Raw genomic sequence first — 22,982 nt, 5'->3', positions numbered from 1 at the left:
TTCGAAGGGAGAATATAAGGCAAACCTATGATGTGTTTCTGCAGGTCCTGGAGGCAATGGAATTGAATCAGACCGCTCGGCGGATGCAGCTTCCCAACAAGCTGTCGGCGGTGCTGTCACAAATTGAGGGTCCGATTTATGAGAACTGCAGTGAGGTATAACATTAGTTACATGGCCCAGCTTTCTCGAATCATGTTCGAACATGGTCCGATGGCCATAGGTCTACCGTTGAAAGAGGCTCAGGAGAGCACCGAGTTTTGTGGACCGATTTGACTCTGTCTGGCTGTGTTGAAGACGCACACACAACATGGCCATTTGGCAGTTTGAGCAAGGCGGACGGCTATTTGCTCTTGGGAGAGGACCGGGTATTGAACTGCGGTCCTTTTCGCTGTTGTTTTACAAGACCCTCGGGAAGTTCAACTTCGTTGTGTCTCACAGGCGCTGGGACTTTCACGAACTTGGATCAATGAAATATTGCAGCGTGCTCGAGGGGCATAACGACCCACAGGGGACACTCAGGTGCCCAAGGTATCCATAGGCCGAGTCATGGAGCCGGTTGCGGTGCAGATTAGGAGCAGTTGCAGTTAACGTAACAAATACTAATCAAACAGGATGCATTCCGCAATGTTGGTGATGGAATTCGAACTTTTTATTTACAATTTACCCAAATTGCTCAGAATATTCCACAAGCCTATCCTTAACTAAAAATGTGTGCAAAAGCAACAGTTCATAAAATGTGTCATTTCATATTTGAATTCTGAAACCATGGCAACAGTTACACTGTGTAGGTACTTTGATATGATATTGTATGTTGTTTCAGCATGTGATGGTCGACATGATGGTGTTGTGAGCAGTAGAGGCACGAGTTGCATTTTTAAGCAAAGCAGTCGATGATAGACTTCAGGGTGCAGTGAACAATGGATCAAATCAACAAGATGATGATCGAGGTATGCTAACTGCCGTGCGAAGCGAGGAGAAACCGAGGTTTCGGTCGTTAACCCTTCGTCGAAGCAAAAAGGGATGCCGGGGAAGCGACTTCTCCAGCATCTCCTCCTCGATCTGTCTGCTTCCTGTGTCTGCCGACAATGACTCTGTCTCTTAGTCCACGCACTTTTATGTCCTGGTCCGGGCACGCCCCTCGCCACTCGAGGGCCAATCACACGGCAGTCCAAGGCCTCCAAGCCCAATGTTATGGAGGCCTGCTCCTTATGTACCCCACCTTACAGAAATAACCCCCCATGCCATGGTTATCAACCTAGTTCACATTACTAAACCTACATATTAGAAATACTAAATTATTCTACGATGAGACAATATAATAATCGTGCTTGTACAATAACAACAATAAATACATCACCAACCATTCCGCTCGATCAAAGCAAATGAAAGCCACAACAAAATACACAAATCCTCATTTTCCAAACAATCAAATAAACTTCTCCCTTTCCGATGATTATTTAATTCCCTACTTCTCTGCTACTAATGTGATTCTTTTTTTTTTTCCAACTAATGTTTGTAAAAGTTCTTTGTCGGAGCTAGAAAATAACACACGCAACAATGAGGAAACTCACAGGAAACGCCACCGGATTGAGAGGAAGGGGATGGAAGGAAGTTGGGAGTAGTCCCAACTTATAACAGAAGGAAAAGTGCTTGCGTGAACAGATCCTGTGAAGTTAAAGGTTCGGTGAAGGTTATCGGCTTGATGCAGACACTCCCAGCCAGCGGGTACTGTCATTGGCTGAAAGCATTTTGTCTGTGAATGGCTGGGAGCACTGTTGTTCGTGTTTGTTTGAAAGCGGAAGTTGATTTTTGTGATTTCCGGTTCGGTTCTCCACGCTGTTTTAATGCTGCCTGGTTGTGGAGGGTTCTCTGGTTTTATTTCCTCATTTATAATGTGAATACTCAACTCAGGGATGATTACTGTCCCACGTTGTATGCATTAAAGGGGTTTGCAGACGCTGTTCGATGTATTTCCCAATAAATGTTTGTCTTTTCCATTGCAATGTCAAATGATCCCTATTAAATGTGTTGAATGTCTGACAGTCACAACCTGCACGATTGCCCGACCAACCAGATGACATCACACCCCTTGAGTAGGAAAGACCAAGAGAATGAAAACGAGAAAAAAGTACAACAGAATGAAACTTCATGCAGTTCCCAAACATTCTTCCTTTTAAATAAATCTTCTTAAAACAAGTCCAGCATCCGATTCTCATCGAAAACGCAACCGCTTTAACAAGTCATTTTGATTAAAAAAGATTTCCTATTAATTTAAATGTTCTATAACTGATTCAGATGACGAGGAATTGACCCTATGACCTGTGTGATATGATCTTGCCGTAAAAACGACATCACTCCAGGATAAAGATTTTATTTCAATGCTTTATTGTACATCATTCACAGGCTGGCATACCTCACTCTAAACTGTCTGGCATGTCTATCTCCAAGATGTCTGGTATGCCTACTTCATAAACTGGCTGGCATGCCGATCTCAAAGCTGGCTGGCATGTCTATTTCTAAGCTGGCTGGCATGCCTATCTCTAAGCTGGTTGGCATGTCTATCTCTAAGCTGGTTGGCATGTCTATCTCTAAGCTGGTTGGCATGTCTATCTCTAAGCTGGTTGGCATGTCTATCTCTAAGCAGACTGGCATGTCTATCTCTAAGCTGGTTGGCATGTCTATCTCTAAGCTGGTTGGCATGCCTATCTCGAAGCTGGCTGGCATGTCTATTTCTAAGCTGGCTGGCATGCCTATCTCTAAGCTGGTTGGCATGTCTATCTCTAAGCTGGTTGGCATGTCTATCTCTAAGCTGGTTGGCATGTCTATCTCTAAGCAGACTGGCATGTCTATCTCTAAGCTGGTTGGCATGTCTATCTCTAAGCTGGTTGGCATGTCTATCTCTAAGCTGGTTGGCATGTCTATCTCTAAGCAGGCTGGCATGCCTATCTCGAAGCTGGTTGGCATGCCGATCTCGAAGCTGGCTGGCATGTCTATTTCTAAGCTGGCTGGCATGCCTATCTCTAAGCTGGTTGGCATGTCTATCTCTAAGCTGGTTGGCATGTCTATCTCTAAGCAGGCTGGCATGCCTATCTCTAAGCTGGTTGGCATGTCTATCTCTAAGCTGGTTGGCATGTCTATCTCTAAGCAGGCTGGCATGCCTATCTCGAAGCTGGTTGGCATGCCGATCTCGAAGCTGGCTGGCATGTCTATTTCTAAGCTGGCTGGCATGTCTATCGCTAAGCTGGTTGGCATGTCTATCTCTAAACTGGTTGGCATGTCTATCTCTAAGCAGGCTGGCATGTCTATCTCTAAGCTGGTTGGCATGCCTATCTCTAAGCTGGTTGGCATGTCTATCTCTAAGCTGGTTGGCATGTCTATCTCTAAGCTGGTTGGCATGTCTATCTCTAAGCAGGCTGGCATGCCTATCTCTAAGCTGGTTGGCATGCCTATCGCTAAGCTGGTTGGCATGTCTATCTCTAAACTGGTTGGCATGTCTATCTCTAAGCAGGCTGGCATGTCTATCTCTAAGCTGGTTGGCATGCCTATCTCTAAGCTGGTTGGCATGTCTATCTCTAAGCTGGTTGGCATGTCTATCTCTAAGCAGGCTGGCATGCCTATCTCGAAGCTGGTTGGCATGCCGATCTCGAAGCTGGCTGGCATGTCTATTTCTAAGCTGGCTGGCATACCTATCTCTAAGCTGGTTGGCATGTCTATCTCGAAGCTGGTTGGCATGTCTATCTCTAAGCAGGCTGGCATGCCTATCTCTAAGCTGGTTGGCATGTCTATCGCTAAGCTGGTTGGCATGTCTATCTCTAAGCTGGTTGGCATGTCTATCTCTAAGCTGGTTGGCATGTCTATCGCTAAGCTGGTTGGCATGTCTATCTCTAAGCTGGTTGGCATGTCTATCTCTAAGCAGGCTGGCATGTCTATCTCTAAGCTGGTTGGCATGCCTATCTCTAAGCTGGTTGGCATGTCTATCTCTAAGCTGGTTGGCATGTCTATCTCTAAGCAGGCTGGCATGCCTATCTCGAAGCTGGTTGGCATGCCGATCTCGAAGCTGGCTGGCATGTCTATTTCTAAGCTGGCTGGCATGCCTATCTCTAAGCTGGTTGGCATGTCTATCTCGAAGCTGGTTGGCATGTCTATCTCTAAGCAGGCTGGCATGCCTATCTCTAAGCTGGTTGGCATGTCTATCGCTAAGCTGGTTGGCATGTTTATCGCTAAGCTGGTTGGCATGTCTATCTCTAAGCTGGTTGGCATGTCTATCTCTAAGCTGGTTGGCATGTCTATCTCGAAGCTGGTTGGCATGCCTATCTCTAAGCTGGTTGGAATGCCCATCTCTAAGCTGGTTGGTATGCCCATCTCTAAGCTGGTTGGCATGTCTATCTCTAAGCTCGTTGGAATGCCTATCTCTAAGCTGGTTGGCATGTCTATCTCTAAGCTGGTTGGCATGTCTATCTCTAAGCTGGCTGGCATGCCTATCTCGAAGCTGGCTGGCATGTCTATCTCTAAGCTGGTTGGCATGTCTATCTCTAAGCTGGTTGGCATGCCTATCTATAAGCTGGTTGGCATGTCTATCTCTAAGCTGGTTGGCATGCCTATCTCTAAGCTGCCTGGCATGCCTATCTCTAAGCTGGTTGGCATGTCTATCTCTCCATGCCTATCTCTAAGCTGGTTGGAATGCCTATCTCTAAGCTGGTTGGAATGCCTATCTCTAAGCTGGTTGGCATGTCTATCTCTAAGCTGGTTGGAATGCCTATCTTTAAGCTGGTTGGCATGCCTATCTCTAAGCTGGTTGGAATGCCTATCTCTAAGCTGGTTGGCATGTCTATCTCTAAGCTGGTTGGAATGCCTATCTCTAAGCTGGCTGGCATGTCTATCTCTAAGCTGGTTGGAATGCCTATCTCTAAGCTGGTTGGCATGTCTATCTCTAAGCTGGTTGGAATGCCTATCTCTAAGCTGGTTGGAATGCCTATCTCTAAGCTGGTTGGCAAGTCTATCTCTAAGCTGGTTGGAATGCCTATCTCTAAGCTGGTTGGAATGCCTATCTCTAAGCTGGTTGGCATGTCTATCTCTAAGCTGGTTGGAATGCCTATCTCTAAGCTGGTTGGAATGCCTATCTCTAAGCTGGTTGGCAAGTCTATCTCTAAGCTGGTTGGAATGCCTATCTCTAAGCTGGTTGGAATGCCTATCTCTAAGCTGGCTGGAATGCCTATCTCTTAGCTGGTTGGAATGCCTATCTATCTCTAAGCTGGCTGGAATGCCTATCTCTAAGCTGGTTGGCATGTCTATTTCTAAGCAGGCTGGCATGCCTATCTCTAAGCTGGCTGGAATGCCTATCTCTAAGCTGGTTGGCATGTCTATCTCTAAGCTGGCTGGCATGCCTATCTCGAAGCTGGCTGGCATGTCTATCTCTAAGCTGGTTGGCATGTCTATCTCTAAGCTGGTTGGCATGCCTATCTATAAGCTGGTTGGCATGCCTATCTCTAAGCTGGTTGGCATGCCTATCTCTAAGTGGGTTGGAATGCCTATCTCTAAGCTGGCTGGAATGCCTATCTCTAAGCTGGTTGGAATGCCTATCTCTAAGCTGGTTGGAATGCCTATCTCTAAGCTGGTTGGCATGTCTATCTCTAAGCTGGTTGGAATGCCTATCTCTAAGCTGGTTGGCATGTCTATCTCTAAGCTGGTTGGAATGCCTATCTCTAAGCTGGTTGGAATGCCTATCTCTAAGCTGGCTGGAATGCCTATCTCTAAGCTGGTTGGAATGCCTATCTCTAAGCTGGCTGGAATGCCTTTCTCTAAGCTGGTTGGCATGTCTATTTCTAAGCAGGCTGGCATGCCTATCTCTAAGCTGGCTGGAATGCCTATCTCTAAGCAGGCTGGCATGCCTATCTCTAAGCAGGTTGGAATGCCTATCTCTAAGCTGGCTGGAATGCCTCTCTCTAAGCTGGTTGGCATGTCTATTTCTAAGCAGGCTGGCATGCCTATCTGTAAGCTGGTTGGCATGCCTATCTCTAAGCTGGTTGGCACGTCTATCTCTAAGCTGGCTGGCATGCCTATCTCTAAGCTGGTTGGCACGTCTATCTCTAAGCTGGCTGGCATGCCTATCTCTAAGCTGGTTGGCATGTCTATTTCTAAGCAGGCTGGCATGCCTATCTCTAAGCAGGTTGGAATGTCTATCTCTAAGCGGGTTGGAATGCCTAATAGTGTAGCAGCATAGCAAACCTGTTGTGCATTTTGTGATACAAGCACCAAATTTGGCACAAATGTACATTAATATGTTGCGAACATTTTCAGGTATTGGGCCATTTGAAATTCCGTAATTTTTTTTTTCAAATTTTTTCAAATTTCGTAATTTCAAATTTTTCGGGTGACACCGTCACAATTTCGGTCTTCGAGGCCGGCCGATATAGTGGGGCGGCTTAGCCCAAATATTCAAAAGAATTGTGCATTTTGTGATACAAGCACCAAATTTGGCACAAATGTACATTAATATGTTGCGAACATTGTGTGGTCAGCAATGAAGACGAGAGTCTGAATTACATGCATGCAAAAGACCTTGTGAACCAGTGAAGCAAATACACGGGTAAGCATGAATTAAATCTCGGGCATGATATAATTTCCATGATGTTTACCTCTACACTCAATGGTGGAAGGAGGTAATGTTTTGATCCCAGCTTGTCTGTATGTCTGTTTGTCTGTTAGTCCACAAAATTCCAGACAAAGCTTGTAGTAGTGGTAGTTGTAGTGGTAGTGGTGATAACAGAAATTGTTGTATAGAACTGAACTTGTATTATTATTATATGCAGAAAATAACTTCATTTCTATATGCCCTGCAGTGGACAGGTTAATTGGTTTATGCACTGAAGGGGTCACCCTGGTGTGCACTGCTGTGTTCTGCCTCACTGAGTTGTTCAGGTATGATGTACTCAGCACAAGCTTCCGGTCGGCCCGGAGGTGGGGGTGCGGGGCCTGTCACGGAACGTCAAAACAAACGGCCTGCCGGGGCCGCCCAAAAGTCGGGCGTGAGGGGCGCGTCCACTAATGGAACGCCTCTCGCTTCCCAGATCGAGGGCCACGTGGTCAGGAGAACCTCGTCCCTTCCGGTCACACTTTGCCTATCGGCCGGCCTCGAAGACCGAAATTGTGACGGTGTCACCCGAAAAATTTGAAATTACGAAATTTGAAAAAAAAAATTACGGAATTTCAAGTGGCCCAATATCTGAAAATGTTCGCAACATATTAATGTACATTTGTGCCAAATTTGGTGCTTGTATCACAAAATGCACAATTCTTTTGAATATTTGGGCTAAGCCGCCCCACTATATCTCTAAGCTGGCTGGAATGCCTATCTCTAAACTGGTTGGAATGCCTATCTCTAAGCTGGTTGGAATGCCCATCTCTAAGCTGGTTGGAATGTCTATGTCTAAGCGGGTTGGAATGCCTATCTCTAAGCTGGCTGGAATGCCTATCTCTAAGCTGGTTGGAATGTCTATGTCTAAGCGGGTTGGAATGCCTATCTCTAAGCTGGCTGGAATGCCTATCTCTAAACTGGTTGGAATGCCTATCTCTAAGCTGGCTGGAATGCCTATCTCTAAGCTGGTTGGAATGCCCATCTCTAAGCTGGTTGGAATGTCTATGTCTAAGCGGGTTGGAATGCCTATCTCTAAGCTGGCTGGAATGCCTATCTCTAAGCTGGTTGGAATGTCTATGTCTAAGCGGGTTGGAATGCCTATCTCTAAGCTGGCTGGAATGCCTATCTCTAAGCTGGTTGGAATGTCTATGTCTAAGCGGGTTGGAATGCCTATCTCTAAGCTCGTTGGAATGCCTATCTCTAAGCGGGTTGGAATGCCTATCTCTAAGCTGGTTGGCATGCCTATCTCTAAGCTGGCTGGAATGCCTATCTCTAAGCTGGTTGGAATGTCTATGTCTAAGCGGGTTGGAATGCCTATCTCTAAGCAGGCTGGCATGCCTATCTCTAAACTGGTTGGAATGCCTATCTCTAAGCTGGTTGGCATGTCTATCTCTAAGCTGGTTGGAATGCCTATCTCTAAGCTCGTTGGAATGCCTATCTCTAAGCGGGTTGGAATGCCTATCTCTAAGCTGGTTGGCATGCCTATCTCTAAGCTGGCTGGCATGCCTATCTCTAAGCGGGTTGGAATGCCTATCTCTAAGCTGGTTGGCATGCCTATCTCGAAGCTGGTTGGAATGCCTATCTCGAAGCTGGTTGGCATGTCTATCTCTAAGCTGGTTGGCATGCCTATCTCTAAGCTGGTTGGAATGCCTATCTCTAAGCTGGTTGGCATGCCTATCTCTAAGCTGGCTGGCATGCCTATCTCTAAGCGGGTTGGAATGCCTATCTCTAAGCTGGTTGGCATGCCTATCTCGAAGCTGGTTGGAATGCCTATCTCGAAGCTGGTTGGCATGTCTATCTCTAAGCTGGTTGGCATGCCTATCTCTAAGCTGGTTGGAATGCCTATCTCTAAGCTGGTTGGCATGTCTATCTCTAAGCTGGCTGGAATGCCTATCTCTAAGCTGGTTGGCAGGTCTATCTCTAAGCTGGCTGGCATGCCTATCTCTAAGCTGGTTGGCATGCCTATCTCTAAGCTGGTTGGCATGCCTATCTCTAAGCTGGCTGGAATGCCTATCTCTAAGCGGGTTGGAATGCCTATCTCTAAGCTGGCTGGCATGCCTATCTCTAAGCTGGTTGGCACGTCTATCTCTAAGCGGGTTGGAATGCCTATCTCTAAGCTGGTTGGCATGTCTATCTCTAAGCGGGTTGGAATGCCTATCTCTAAGCTGGTTGGCATGTCTGTCTCTAAGCTGGTTGGCATGTCTATCTCTAAGCGGGTTGGAATGCCCATCTCTAAGCTGGTTGGAATGGCTATCTCTAAGCGGGTTGGAATGCCCATCTCTAAGCTGGTTGGCATGTCTGTCTCTAAGCTGGTTGACATGTCTATCTCTAAGCGGGTTGGAATGCCCATCTCTAAGCTGGTTGGAATGTCTATCTCTAAGCTGGTTGGCATGCCTATCTCTAAGCTGGTTGGAATGCCCATCTCTAAGCTGGTTGGCATGCCTATCTCTAAGCGGGTTGGAATGCCTATCTCTAAGCTGGTTGGCATGCCTATCTCTAAGCTGGCTGGCATGCCTATCTCTAAGCGGGTTGGAATGCCTATCTCTAAGCTGGTTGGAATGGCTATCTCTAAGCGGGTTGGCATGCCTATCTCGAAGCTGGTTGGAATGCCTATCTCTAAGCTGGTTGGCATGCCTATCTCTAAGCTGGTTGGCATGCCTATCTCTAAGCTGGCTGGAATGCCTATCTCTAAGCGGGTTGGAATGCCTATCTCTAAGCTGGCTGGCATGCCTATCTCTAAGCTGGTTGGCACGTCTATCTCTAAGCGGGTTGGAATGCCTATCTCTAAGCTGGTTGGCATGTCTGTCTCTAAGCTGGTTGGCATGTCTATCTCTAAGCGGGTTGGAATGCCCATCTCTAAGCTGGTTGGAATGGCTATCTCTAAGCGGGTTGGAATGCCCATCTCTAAGCTGGTTGGCATGTCTATCTCTAAGCGGGTTGGAATGCCCATCTCTAAGCTGGTTGGAATGGCTATCTCTAAGCGGGTTGGAATGCCCATCTCTAACGGAATCTGCTTTTGATGGTACGGAATACGGAATTCGAAAGGCCCGCTCCCGTTGATTGTGGCCGTGGCCTTGTTTGCCGGTGGCCTTGTGGCCTTGTTTGCCGCTGTGGTCTTGATTAGCGGCTGCAGTCGTTTGCCGCTGCGTTTGCCGCTGCGTTTGCCGCTGCGTTTGCCGCTTTGCCTCCTCGACCTTGGCCTCGTACTCGTCCCTTCGCTCCTGCCTGGCATGGCTCTGAAGTACTCCGCCGCAAGGCTTCTTCTGCTCAATACCCGCTCCACCCCATCATGCATCTCTGCCATCAAATCAAATGGACTCCTCCGACGACCCAGGTACATTCACCGTGGCTCCGGTCGCAAGTTTGTTTATTTGCAATCAGGTCACTCCATCCCCGTCCTCTGGTCGGCTCAGCGCACTCTCACTCTTCGTCCCAGCGCACCTGGTCACAGCAACCCACACGATCGCACCTCTTGCCTACGAACCCTGGCTTAATCACCTGAATTCATCCCTGCTGTTCAAAACAACATCAAGCTCACCCTGTTCAACACCCGGTCCCTCAACAATAAATGCCTCATCCTGAACGAATACATCCTGGATAACAAACTGGACTTTCTCTGTCTCACCGAAACCTGGCAACAACCTCTGGACTACTACACACTCAACCTCACCACACCCAATGGATATTCCTACGTCAATAAACCACGCTCGGAGGGCCGAGGTGGTGGAATTGCCGTTATCCACCGTCAAGACATCAAGACCAACCTCATCTCCATCTCATCTGCTCCATCATTTGAACACCTGGCTTTAAAACTCTCTGGTCACACGCAGTCAGTCATGGCTGTCGTCTACCGCCCTCCCAAACCACACCCATCATTCCTGTCTGACTTCTCCTACTTTCTGACCCAGCTATGTTCCCTCTCCCCCTCAATCCTCCTCCTTGGTGATTTCAATATCCACATGGACTCCACTGACTCCACAATAACCACTGACTTCACTGATTTACTCACCTGCTTTAACCTCACTCAACATGTCGACTTTCCTACCCATATCCGTGGTCACATTTTGGACCTTGTCTGCTCCACTGGATTAAATTTGCACCATCTCTATGGCTCCGACCTCACCCTCTCTGACCACTTAGCCATCACTCTGACCATCAACATCCCCGCCCAACACCAAGGCATTATCGCACAATCAACTTCCGTAAGCTAAACGCTCTTTCACCTACCTCATTCTCATCCACCCTCTCTGAAAAAATGTCCACTTCTCCCTTCATTGACCTCCACACCCCTTCCGACCTCACTGACTACTACAACCACACTCTCTCCTCCTGCCTTGACCAGCTTGCGCCTGTAAAAACCAAAACAGTTTCTTTCACCCATTCTGCTCCCTGGTTTACCCCTGAACTCCACCTGATGAAAACTCGTGCTCGCCAACTTGAAAGACTCCGCAATAAAACGGGTCTCACAGTTCACTCCCAAGCCTACAAGGACCACATACAACACTACAAAGATGCCCTCTCCCGCGCCCGCTCTGCCTACTACTCTCAAATTATCCACTCTGGCTCCGGAAACCCAAAAGCACTCTTCTCGACAATAAACAAACTCCTCCGCCCCCTGAACACCACCACCCAGTCATTCACAGTAGACAACTGCATCTCCTTCCTCTCTTTCTTCCAACGCAAAATTGACAACATCTACAACAGCTTGACCACCGCCGCACCTGCTCCCCCTCCAACCACCTGCCCCCCCTTGTCCTGCAATCCCCTGTCTCGGTTCTCCCCAATCTCTCCTACTGACCTCTCTGAACTCCTCATAGGAATGAAAACTGCCACCTGCACTCTTGACCCCATCCCCTCCAGCTTTGTCAAAGCCTCCCTCCCTGCTCTCTCTCCACTTATCATTGCAACAATAAACTCCTCCCTGTCTACAGGCATCGTCCCACCTTCCCTCAAAATTGCTGCTGTTACCCCCATTCTAAAAAAACCTGGTCTAAACCCTGACACCCTAAACAACTTCAGACCCATCTCCAACCTACCCTTTCTGTCAAAAGTTTTGGAACGCGCTGTAGCCACTCAACTCAAACATCATCTCTCTGCCAATAACTTGTATGAAACATTCCAATCCGGATTCCGCTCCAACCACAGTACTGAAACTGCTCTCCTCAAAATCACCAACGACCTTCTCCTCTCCCCTGATGCTGGCAACCTCAACATTCTCGTCCTCCTCGACCTCAGCGCTGCCTTTGACACCATCGATCACACTATCCTCCTCACCCGACTTGAATCCACCTTTAACGTCACCGGCACTGCCCTCTCTTGGATTAAATCATACCTCTCTGACAGATGCCAGTTCATCTCCATCAATAACTGCAAATCCCCCACTGCTCCCCTCCCCCAAGGTGTCCCCCAAGGTTCAGTTCTTGGCCCCCTCCTCTTCATCCTTTACCTGTCCCCGCTCGGTCACTTAATCCGCCGTCATGGTCTCCAATTCCACTGCTTCGCCGATGACATCCAGCTTTTCATCTCCACCAAGTCCGTCTCCACCGACACCCACTCTATCCTGACAAACTGCATCACTGAAATAAAATCCTGGCTTCAAATCAACTTCCTCAAGCTTAACTGTGATAAATCTGAAATAATCATCATTGGCCCAAAAACGCTCACAAAATCCACCCATAACTTTGCCCTCAACATCGACGGTATCCCAGTATCCACCTCCCCTCACATCCGGAATCTTGGCGTCATCTTTGACCAAACCCTTTCCTTCGACAAATACACTAAACAGATCACAAAGTCAGCCTTCTTTCACCTGAAAAACATTGCCCGTCTCCGCTCATCCCTCTCCTCCACGGCTGCAGAAACCCTCATCCACGCCTTCATCACCTCCCGTCTGGACTACTGCAATAGCCTCCTCTATGGTTCACCCTCAAAAATCACCAATAAACTCCAATACATTCAGAACTCCGCTGCCCGTCTACTCACTCATTCCCGGACCCGTGACCACATCACCCCCGTCCTTTACAAGCTTCACTGGCTCCCCATCCCCCAGAGAATCCAGTACAAAATCCTCCTCTTGACATACAAAGCCCTCCATAACCTGGCCCCATCCTACCTGGCTGACCTCCTCTCCAGACACACTCCCACCCGCAACCTCCGCTCTGCTGGTACCAACCTCCTGACCCCCTCCATCCGGACCAAATTCAGATCCTGGGGGGACAGGGCCTTCTCCATCGCTGCTCCCACCCTCTGGAACTCACTACCTCACACCATCAGAGACTCCTCCTCACTCACCACATTCAAAACATCACTAAAGACCCACCTGTTCAACGCTGCATTCAACATTCAACCCACAGCATTTAACCCCTGACTATCTCTTCTCCTTCTCCCTCCTTTTGCTTTAAATATTTCCCTATTGATTCTTGTCTTGTCTTTTTGATTCTTGTCTTATATATATGCCGTATATCGCTGCTGTTTGTTTTCTTGATTCTTGTCTTTTTGCAATTGTTGTTTTCATGTATTGTTATGCATTATGTTTTCCACTCTGTCAAAGCGCCTTTGGGCTTCTGGAAAAGCGCTATACAAAATAAATGAATTATTATTATTATTATAAGCTGTTTGGCATGTCTATCTCTAAGCGGGTTGGAATGCCCATCTCTAAGCTGGTTGGAATGGCTATCTCTAAGCTGGTTGGCATGTCTATCTCGAAGCTGGTTGGCATGTCTATTTCTAAGCTGGTTGGCATGTCTATTTCTAAGCTGGCTGGCATGCCTATCTCCAAGCTGGTTGGCATGCCTATCTCTAACTGGTTGGCATGTCTATCTCTAAGCGGGTTGGAATGCTTATCTCTAAGCTGGTTGGCATGCCTATCTCTAAGCTGGTTGGCATGTCTATCTCTAAGCTGGTTGGCATGTCTATCTCTAAGCGGCTTGGAATGCCTATCTCTAAGCTGGTTAGCATGTCTATCTCTAAGCGGCTTGGATTGCCTATCTCTAAGCTGGCTGGCATGTCTATTTCTAAGCAGGCTGTCATGCCTATCTCTAAGCAGGTTGGAATGCCTATCTCTAAGCTGGTTGGCATATCTATCTCTGAGCTGGCTGGATTGCCTATCTCTAAGCTGGCTGGCATGTCGATTTCTAAGCAGGCTGGCATGCCTATCTCTAAGCGGGTTGGAATGCCTATCTTTAAGCTGGTTGGAATGTCTATCTCTAAGCGGGTTGGAATGCCTATCTCTAAGCTGGCTGGCATGCCTATCTCTAAGCTGGTTGGCATGTCTATCTCTAAGCGGGTTGGAATGCCTATCTCTAAGCTGGTTGGCATGTCTATCTCTAAGCGGGTTAGAATGCCTATCTCTAAGCTGGTTGGCATGTCTATCTCTAAGCTGGTTGGCATGTCTATCTCTAAGCGGGTTGGAATGCCTATCTCTAAGCTGGTTGGAATGCCTTTCTCCAAGCGGGTTGGAATGCCTATCTGGAAGCTGGTTGGCATGTCTATTTCTAAGCTGGTTGGCATGTCTATTTCTAAGCTGGCTGGCATGCCTATCTCTAAGCTGGTTGGCATGCCTATCTCTAAGCTGGTTGGCATGTCTATCTCAAAGCTGGTTGGCATGTCTATCTCTAAGCTGGTTTGCATGTCTATCTCTAAGCTGGTTGGCATGTCTATTTCTAAGCTGGCTGGCATGCCTATCTCTAAGCTGGTTGGCATGTCTATCTCAAAGCGGGTTGGAATGCCTATCTCTAAGCTGGTTGGCATGTCTATCTCTAAGCGGGTTAGAATGCCTATCTCTAAGCTGGTTGGCATGCCTATCTCTAAGCTGGTTGGCATGCCTATCTCTAAGTGGGTTGGAATGCCTATCTCTAAGCTGGTTGGCATGCCTATCTCTAAGCGGGTTGGCATGCCTATCTCTAAGCTGGTTGGCATGCCTATCTCTAAGCGGGTTGGAATGCCTATCTCTAAGCGGGTTGGCATGTCTATCTCTAAGTGGGTTGGAATGCCTATCTCTAAGTGGGTTGGAATGCCTATCTCTAAGCTGGTTGGCATGCCTATCTCTAAGCGGGTTGGCATGCCTATCTCTAAGCTGGTTGGCATGCCTATCTCTAAGCTGGTTGGAATGCCTATCTCTAAGTGGGTTGGAATGCCTATCTCTAAGCTGGTTGGCATGCCTATCTCTAAGCGGGTTGGCATGCCTATCTCTAAGTGGGTTGGCATGCCTATCTCTAAGTGGGTTGGAATGCCTATCTCTAAGCTGGTTGGCATGCCTATCTCTAAGCTGGTTGGCATGCCTATCTCTAAGCGGGTTGGCATGCCTATCTCTAAGCGGGTTGGCATGCCTATCTCTAAGCTGGTTGGCATGCCTATCTCTAAGCGGGTTGGCATGCCTATATCTAAGCTGGTTGGCATGTCTATCTCTAAGCGGGTTGGAATGCCTATCTCTAAGCGGGTTGGCATGTCTATCTCTAAGCGGGTTGGAATGCCTATCTCTAAGCGGGTTGGAATGCCTATCTCTAAGCTGGTTGGCATGTCTATCTCTAAGCTGGTTGGCATGTCTATGTCTAAGCGGGTTGGAATGCCTATCTCTAAGCTGGTTGGCATGCCTATCTCTAAGCTGGTTGGCATGCCTATCTCTAAGCGGGTTGGAATGCCTATCTCTAAGCAGGTTGGCATGTCTATCTCTAAGCGGGTTGGAATGCCTATCTCTAAGCTGGTTGGCATGTCTATCTCTAAGCGGGTTGGAATGCCTATCTCTAAGCTGGTTGGAATGCCTATCTCTAAGCTGGTTGGCATGTCTATATCTAAGCGGGTTGGAATGCCTATCTCTAAGCTGGTTGGCATGTCTATCTCTAAGCTGGTTGGCATGCCTATCTCTAAGCGGGTTGGAATGCCTATCTCTAAGCTGGTTGGCATGTCTATCTCTAAGCGGGTTGGAATGCCTATCTCTAAGCTGGTTGGCATGCCTATCTCTAAGCTGGTTGGCATGCCTATCTCTAAGCGGGTTGGAATGCCTATCTCTAAGCTGGTTGGCATGCCTATCTCTAAGCGGGTTGGAATGCCTATCTCTAAGCTGGTTGGCATGCCTATCTCTAAGCTGGCTGGCATGCCTATCTCTAAGCGGGTTGGAATGCCTATCTCTAAGCTGGTTGGCATGCCTATCTCGAAGCTGGTTGGAATGCCTATCTCTAAGCTGGTTGGCATGTCTATCTCTAAGCTGGTTGGCATGCCTATCTCTAAGCTGGTTGGAATGCCTATCTCTAAGCTTGTTGGCATGTCTATCTCTAAGCTGGCTGGAATGCCTATCTCTAAGCTGGTTGGCAGGTCTATCTCTAAGCTGGCTGGCATGCCTATCTCTAAGCTGGTTGGCATGCCTATCTCTAAGCTGGTTGGCATGCCTATCTCTAAGCTGGCTGGAATGCCTATCTCTAAGCGGGTTGGAATGCCTATCTCTAAGCTGGCTGGCATGCCTATCTCTAAGCTGGTTGGCACGTCTATCTCTAAGCGGGTTGGAATGCCTATCTCTAAGCTGGTTGGCATGTCTGTCTCTAAGCTGGTTGGCATGTCTATCTCTAAGCGGGTTGGAATGCCCATCTCTAAGCTGGTTGGAATGGCTATCTCTAAGCGGGTTGGAATGCCCATCTCTAAGCTGGTTGGCATGTCTATCTCTAAGCTGGTTGGAATGCCCATCTCTAAGCTGGTTGGCATGTCTGTCTCTAAGCTGGTTGGCATGTCTATCTCTAAGCGGGTTGGAATGCCCATCTCTAAGCTGGTTGGAATGGCTATCTCTAAGCTGGTTGGCATGTCTATCTCTAAGCGGGTTGGAATGCCCATCTCTAAGCTGGTTGGAATGGCTATCTCTAAGCTGGCTGGCATGCCTATCTCCAAGCTGGTTGGCATGCCTATCTCTAAGCTGGTTGGCATGTCTATCTCTAAGCGGGTTGGAATGCTTATCTCTAAGCTGGTTGGCATGCCTATCTCTAAGCTGGTTGGCATGTCTATCTCTAAGCTGGTTGGCATGTCTATCTCTAAGCGGCTTGGAATGCCTATCTCTAAGCTGGTTAGCATGTCTATCTCTAAGCGGCTTGGAATGCCTATCTCTAAGCTGGCTGGCATGTCTATTTCTAAGCAGGCTGTCATGCCTATCTCTAAGCAGGTTGGAATGCCTATCTCTAAGCTGGTTGGCATATCTATCTCTGAGCTGGCTGGATTGCCTATCTCTAAGCTGGCTGGCATGTCGATTTCTAAGCAGGCTGGCATGCCTATCTCTAAGCGGGTTGGAATGCCTATCTTTAAGCTGGTTGGCATGTCTATCTCTAAGCGGGTTGGAATGCCTATCTCTAAGCTGGTTGGCATGTCTATCTCTAAGCGGGTTGGAATGCCTATCTCTAAGCTGGCTGGCATGCCTATCTCTAAGCTGGTTGGCATGTCTATCTCTAAGCGGGTTGGAATGCCTATCTCTAAGCTGGTTGGCATGTCTATCTCTAAGCGGGTTAGAATGCCTATCTCTAAGCTGGTTGGCATGTCTATCTCTAAGCTGGTTGGCATGTCTATCTCTAAGCTGGTTGGCATGCCTATCTCTAAGCTGGTTGGAATGCCTATCTCTAAGCTGGTTGGCATGTCTATGTCTAAGCTGGCTGGAATGCCTATCTCTAAGCTGGTTGGCAGGTCTATCTCTAAGCTGGCTGGCATGCCTATCTCTAAGCTGGTTGGCATGCCTATCTCTAAGCTGGTTGGCATGTCTATCTCTAAGCTGGCTGGAATGCCTATCTCTAAGCGGGTTGGAATGCCTATCTCTAAGCTGGCTGGCATGCCTATCTCTAAGCTGGTTGGCACGTCTATCTCTAAGCAGGTTGGAATGCCTATCTCTAAGCTGGTTGGCATGTCTGTCTCTAAGCTGGTTGGCATGTCTATCTCTAAGCGGGTTGGAATGCCCATCTCTAAGCTGGTTGGAATGGCGATCTCTAAGCGGGTTGGAATGCCCATCTCCAAGCTGGTTGGCATGTCTATCTCTAAGCGGGTTGGAATGCCCATCTCTAAGCTGGTTGGCATGTCTGTCTCTAAGCTGGTTGGCATGTCTATCTCTAAGCGGGTTGGAATGCCCATCTCTAAGCTGGTTGGAATGGCTATCTCTAAGCGGGTTGGAATGCCCATCTCTAAGCTGGTTGGCATGTCTATCTCTAAGCGGGTTGGAATGCCCATCTCTAAGCTGGTTGGAATGGCTATCTCTAAGCTGGTTGGCATGTCTATCTCGAAGCTGGTTGGCATGTCTATTTCTAAGCTGGTTGGCATGTCTATTTCTAAGCTGGCTGGCATGCCTATCTCCAAGCTGGTTGGCATGCCTATCTCTAAGCTGGTTGGCATGTCTATCTCTAAGCGGGTTGGAATGCTTATCTCTAAGCTGGTTGGCATGCCTATCTCTAAGCTGGTTGGCATGTCTATCTCTAAGCTGGTTGGCATGTCTATCTCTAAGCGGCTTGGAATGCCCATCTCTAAGCTGGTTAGCATGTCTATCTCTAAGCGGCTTGGAATGCCTATCTCTAAGCTGGCTGGCATGTCTATTTCTAAGCAGGCTGTCATGCCTATCTCTAAGCAGGTTGGAATGCCTATCTCTAAGCTGGTTGGCATATCTATCTCTGAGCTGGCTGGATTGCCTATCTCTAAGCTGGCTGGCATGCCTATCTCTAAGCTGGTTGGCATGTCTATCTCTAAGCGGGTTGGAATGCCTATCTCTAAGCTGGTTGGCATGTCTATCTCTAAGCGGGTTAGAATGCCTATCTCTAAGCTGGTTGGCATGTCTATCTCTAAGCTGGTTGGCATGTCTATCTCTAAGCGGGTTGGAATGCCTATCTCTAAGCTGGTTGGAATGCCTTTCTCCAAGCGGGTTGGAATGCCTATCTGGAAGCTGGTTGGCATGTCTATTTCTAAGCTGGTTGGCATGTCTATCTCTAAGCGGGTTAGAATGCCTATCTCTAAGCTGGTTGGCATGTCTATCTCTAAGCTGGTTGGCATGTCTATCTCTAAGCGGGTTGGAATGCCTATCTCTAAGCTGGTTGGAATGCCTTTCTCCAAGCTGGCTGGCATGCCTATCTCTAAGCTGGTTGGAATGCCTATCTCTAAGTGGGTTGGAATGCCTTTCTCTAAGCTGGTTGGCATGCCTATCTCTAAGCGGGTTGGCATGTCTATCTCTAAGCTGGTTGGCATGCCTATCTCTAAGCTGGTTGGAATGCCTATCTCTAAGTGGGTTGGAATGCCTATCTCTAAGCTGGTTGGCATGCCTATCTCTAAGCGGGTTGGCATGCCTATCTCTAAGCGGGTTGGCATGCCTATCTCTAAGTGGGTTGGAATGCCTATCTCTAAGCGGGTTGGCATGCCTATCTCTAAGTGGGTTGGAATGCCTATCTCTAAGCTGGTTGGCATGCCTATCTCTAAGCTGGTTGGCATGCCTATCTCTAAGCGGGTTGGCATGCCTATCTCTAAGCGGGTTGGCATGCCTATCTCTAAGCTGATTGGCATGCCTATCTCTAAGCGGGTTGGCATACCTATATCTAAGCTGGTTGGCATGTCTATCTCTAAGCGGGTTGGAATGCCTATCTCTAAGCGGGTTGGCATGTCTATCTCTAAGCGGGTTGGAATGCCTATCTCTAAGCGGGTTGGAATGCCTATCTCTAAGCTGGTTGGCATGTCTATCTCTAAGCTGGTTGGCATGTCTATGTCTAAGCAGGTTGGAATGCCTATCTCTAAGCTGGTTGGCATGCCTATCTCTAAGCTGGTTGGCATGCCTATCTCTAAGCGGGTTGGAATGCCTATCTCTAAGCAGGTTGGCATGTCTATCTCTAAGCGGGTTGGAATGCCTATCTCTAAACTGGTTGGCATGTCTATCTCTAAGCGGGTTGGAATGCCTATCTCTAAGCTGGTTGGAATGCCTATCTCTAAGCTGGTTGGCATGTCTATGTCTAAGCGGGTTGGAATGCCTATCTCTAAGCTGGTTGGCATGTCTATCTCTAAGCTGGTTGGCATGCCTATCTCTAAGCGGGTTGGAATGCCTATCTCTAAGCTGGTTGGCATGTCTATCTCTAAGCGGGTTGGAATGCCTATCTCTAAGCTGGTTGGCATGCCTATCTCTAAGCTGGTTGGCATGCCTATCTCTAAGCGGGTTGGAATGCCTATCTCTAAGCTGGTTGGAATGCCTATCTCTAAGCTGGTTGGAATGTCTATCTCTAAGCGGGTTGGAATGCCTATCTCTAAGCGGGTTGGAATGCCTATCTCTAAGCTGGTTGGAATGCCTATCTCTAAGCTGGTTGGCATGCCTATCTCTAAGCGGGTTGGAATGCCCATCTCTAAGCTGGTTGGAATGCCTATCTCTAAGCTGGTTGGAATGCCTATCTCTAAGCGGGTTGGAATGCCTATCTCTAAGCTGGTTGGCATGCCTATCTCTAAGCTGGTTGGCATGCCTATCTCTAAGCGGGTTGGAATGCCTATCTCTAAGCTGGTTGGCATGTCTATCTCTAAGCGGGTTGGAATGCCTATCTCTAAGCGGGTTGGCATGCCTATCTCTAAGCGGGTTGGAATGCCTATCTCTAAGCAGGTTGGCATGCCTATCTCTAAGCTGGTTGGCATGTCTATCTCTAAGCGGGTTGGAATGCCTATCTCTAAGCTGGTTGGCATGTCTATCTCTAAGCGGGTTGGAATGCCTATCTCTAAGCTGGTTGGCATGTCTATCTCTAAGCGGGTTGGAATGCCTATCTCTAAGCAGGTTGGCATGCCTATCTCTAAGCTGGTTGGCATGTCTATCTCTAAGCGGGTTGGAATGCCTATCTCTAAGCAGGTTGGCATGTCTATCTCTAAGCTGGTTGGAATGTCTATGTCTAAGCTGGTTGGAATGTCTATGTCTAAGCTGGTTGGCATGTCTATCTCTAAGCTGGTTGGAATGCCTATCTCTAAGCTGGTTGGCATGCCTATCTCTAAGCAGGTTGGCATGCCTATCTCTAAGCTGGTTGGCATGTCTATCTCTAAGCTGGTTGGCATGTCTATCTCTAAGCTGGTTGGAATGTCTATCTCTAAGCTGGTTGGAATGCCTATCTCTAAGATATCTAGTATGGGGTTAATCCCACTATAAACTGCTTTTCTTTTGTGCTCGGAGTCGGCCAAGGAGACCACCCTGCACCATTAGGATCCCTCATGATCTGTCACTGCTGCAACCCTACAACCGAACAACCCTACAACCCTAACCAACCCTGCAACCCTACAACCCTAACCAACCCTGAAAGGCCCAATGAAAGCTGAACTCCCAACACGAGACGGGAACAAAATGGATATGCGAGATTGGAGCGTACAATGCACGTGCGGGTCACGTGTCGCATTCACCTGCCTTTGCCTCCCGACAGATGGACACGCCGTGTCTACAACAGAGTGAATGCGACTTTTTATGGCTGCTAACGCAGTTGTTCCTTCTTCATATTTAAGCAAATTAAGAGATTTTAAAAATCGTTTTCCCAAGAACACATTTTCAGGAAGTTTTGGGTTTGTATCAAAATCTTGTGGGGAAACTTGTTAAGTTTGCGTTTTTATTGGATTTGAGGTCATGAGGATCCATGAGGATCCGGTGCTAAGTTTGAGTTTTACAACTACAAGGGGCTGTCAGGATGGTTTAGTGAGCGCGCACACTCGCTTCGATGCTGTCTATCCTGGGTTTGAATCCCGACCTGGCTGGAAACCGTCTTCCTAGTGTTTCACAGACAGGTGATTCATCGATGTGTGTGTGCGCCATTCCTCGGATGGACGTTAAGCCGGGCGTCTTGTCTGCTAGTATTAGTTGGTGGAAGATGAAGATCCCACGGTGTCCTTTGTGAAGACCAGGTGAGCGATCGCCGACAACATGGACAAATGACAAATTCAAGTCCTAACTACTTGTCGAACGTCAGACATGCCAGCCGGTTTGTGAAAGGCTTCCCCTGCCCCCCCTACAAGCCCCCTAGGATAACCTCGCAAGAACGTGGGAATAATTGCGGCTCTTAAAGAAACAAGAAGTTTGTGCAATTACATCTCGACAAACGTATCGTTTTTGTCTGCATCTCTCAACGGTGAAGAATCAGTTTAACAAATTGCAGGATCCGGATCTTCACCAAAATCTAACCATTTTGTCCTTGTCACACACCCAACCTGTCCACCAAATTTTGTCAGAATCCGTCCACAAGTTTTTCAGAAATCCTGTTCACAAACAAACAAAGACAGCGGCGAAAACAACCTCCGTCCACCTTTGGTGGCCCAGGTAATCATGGAACGTGTTATTTCAGGTTACATGGATCAAGACGATGATTTTATTTAGCTCAGGTAATTTCGAAATACAATCCATTGGGAAAAATGCATTCCAAGGTAAACATCAATAATACATTTAGAGCAATAATCACATTTTGTTTCCGTTATTCCGATCGGTGCACATGTTGCTTTCCTTTACCTGTCATTACATTGTCAGTGATGAATATTATTAGCATGTCAAGGAACATGTAAAATGATTTCACCCAAACATGCGGAAAAAGGTGGATTTAGCTTCAATCCACCTTGTAAAAACACTTTCCGAAGAAAATGTTAAAAAACTCATTTTTTCCAGTATTGGAAACTTTCCAGTATTGCTTTCTCTTTCATTAAGGGGGGAAGGGAGAGGGAGGGGAGGGGGGGAAGGGTAGGGGAGGAGGGGGAAGGGTAGGGGAGGAGGGGGAAAGGGGAGGGGGGGGGGGGGGAAAAGGAGGGAAGGGGGGAAAGGGGGGAAGGGGAAGGAAGGGGGGAGACAGGAGAGGAACTTTCCAGTATTGGAAACTTTCCAGTTTTGCTTTCTCTTTCATTAAGGGGGGGAGGGAGAGGGAGGGGAGGAGGGGAAGGGCAGGGGAGGGGGGAAGGAGAGGAACTTTCCAGTAAAAACTTTCCAGTATTGCTCACACAGCCTGCTGCCTTTAAAAGTACAGGTCTCCAAGACTTGGAATCCTGCGCTTGAGGACTATATCATATAGGGCTCCACAGTCTTCCACACCTGCAAAGCATCGGACACGCGTCGAAGTGCAGGTAAACTACGTTACTGTGATTCAGAGTGAACCTCAGCAAGTAAACCCCAATCCGGGACTTTCGAAATGACGTATCAATGCTAACAAGGCCTTTTGCACATGTGCTGTGTTTGTGTTTACACCGACTCAGTTCTGCTTGGCGGGCACTTTTAACCTGCCGTTACCTGCATGAAACCTGTAAGTGAAATAATATTTTAAGCATAAAAGACGACATGTGCTATTCTCAGGTGACTCAACTTTCCACTTTTTGGGGAACGTTAACAGACAAACATCAGCAATTGTGGCCCTGAGTCTTCTTTAGTCGA

At 47.8% G+C, this 22,982-nt stretch overlaps 2 protein-coding genes across 4 annotated transcripts in view; one reads left to right on the top strand and one right to left on the bottom strand.

Moving 5' to 3' along the window:
• PLXND1 (plexin D1) overlaps window positions 1-1,997 on the top strand; it is a 538,253-nt gene extending 536,256 nt beyond the window's left edge. For all 3 annotated transcript variants that reach the window (XM_068114237.2, XM_078776913.1, XM_068114236.2), the window contains one exon: window positions 45-1,997. In XM_068114237.2, coding sequence (XP_067970338.2) covers window positions 45-161 — 117 coding nt within the window. In that variant the 3' untranslated portion in view covers window positions 162-1,997. The remainder of the gene's footprint in view (window positions 1-44) is intronic.
• Window positions 1,998-21,916: 19,919 nt separating this feature from the next.
• Window positions 21,917-22,982, bottom strand: part of HAL (histidine ammonia-lyase) — a 170,666-nt gene continuing 169,600 nt past the window's right edge. The window contains exon 16 of the mRNA XM_078776910.1: window positions 21,917-22,646. Coding sequence (XP_078633036.1) covers window positions 22,614-22,646 — 33 coding nt within the window. The 3' untranslated portion in view covers window positions 21,917-22,613. The remainder of the gene's footprint in view (window positions 22,647-22,982) is intronic.

This window comes from Myxine glutinosa, chromosome 4 (genome assembly GCF_964187855.1).
Source record: "Myxine glutinosa chromosome 4, kmMyxGlut1.1, whole genome shotgun sequence".
NCBI lineage: Eukaryota > Metazoa > Chordata > Myxini > Myxiniformes > Myxinidae > Myxine > Myxine glutinosa.
The sequence above is the reverse complement of the archived record's forward strand: the minus strand, read 5'-3'. Positions and strand labels throughout refer to the sequence as shown.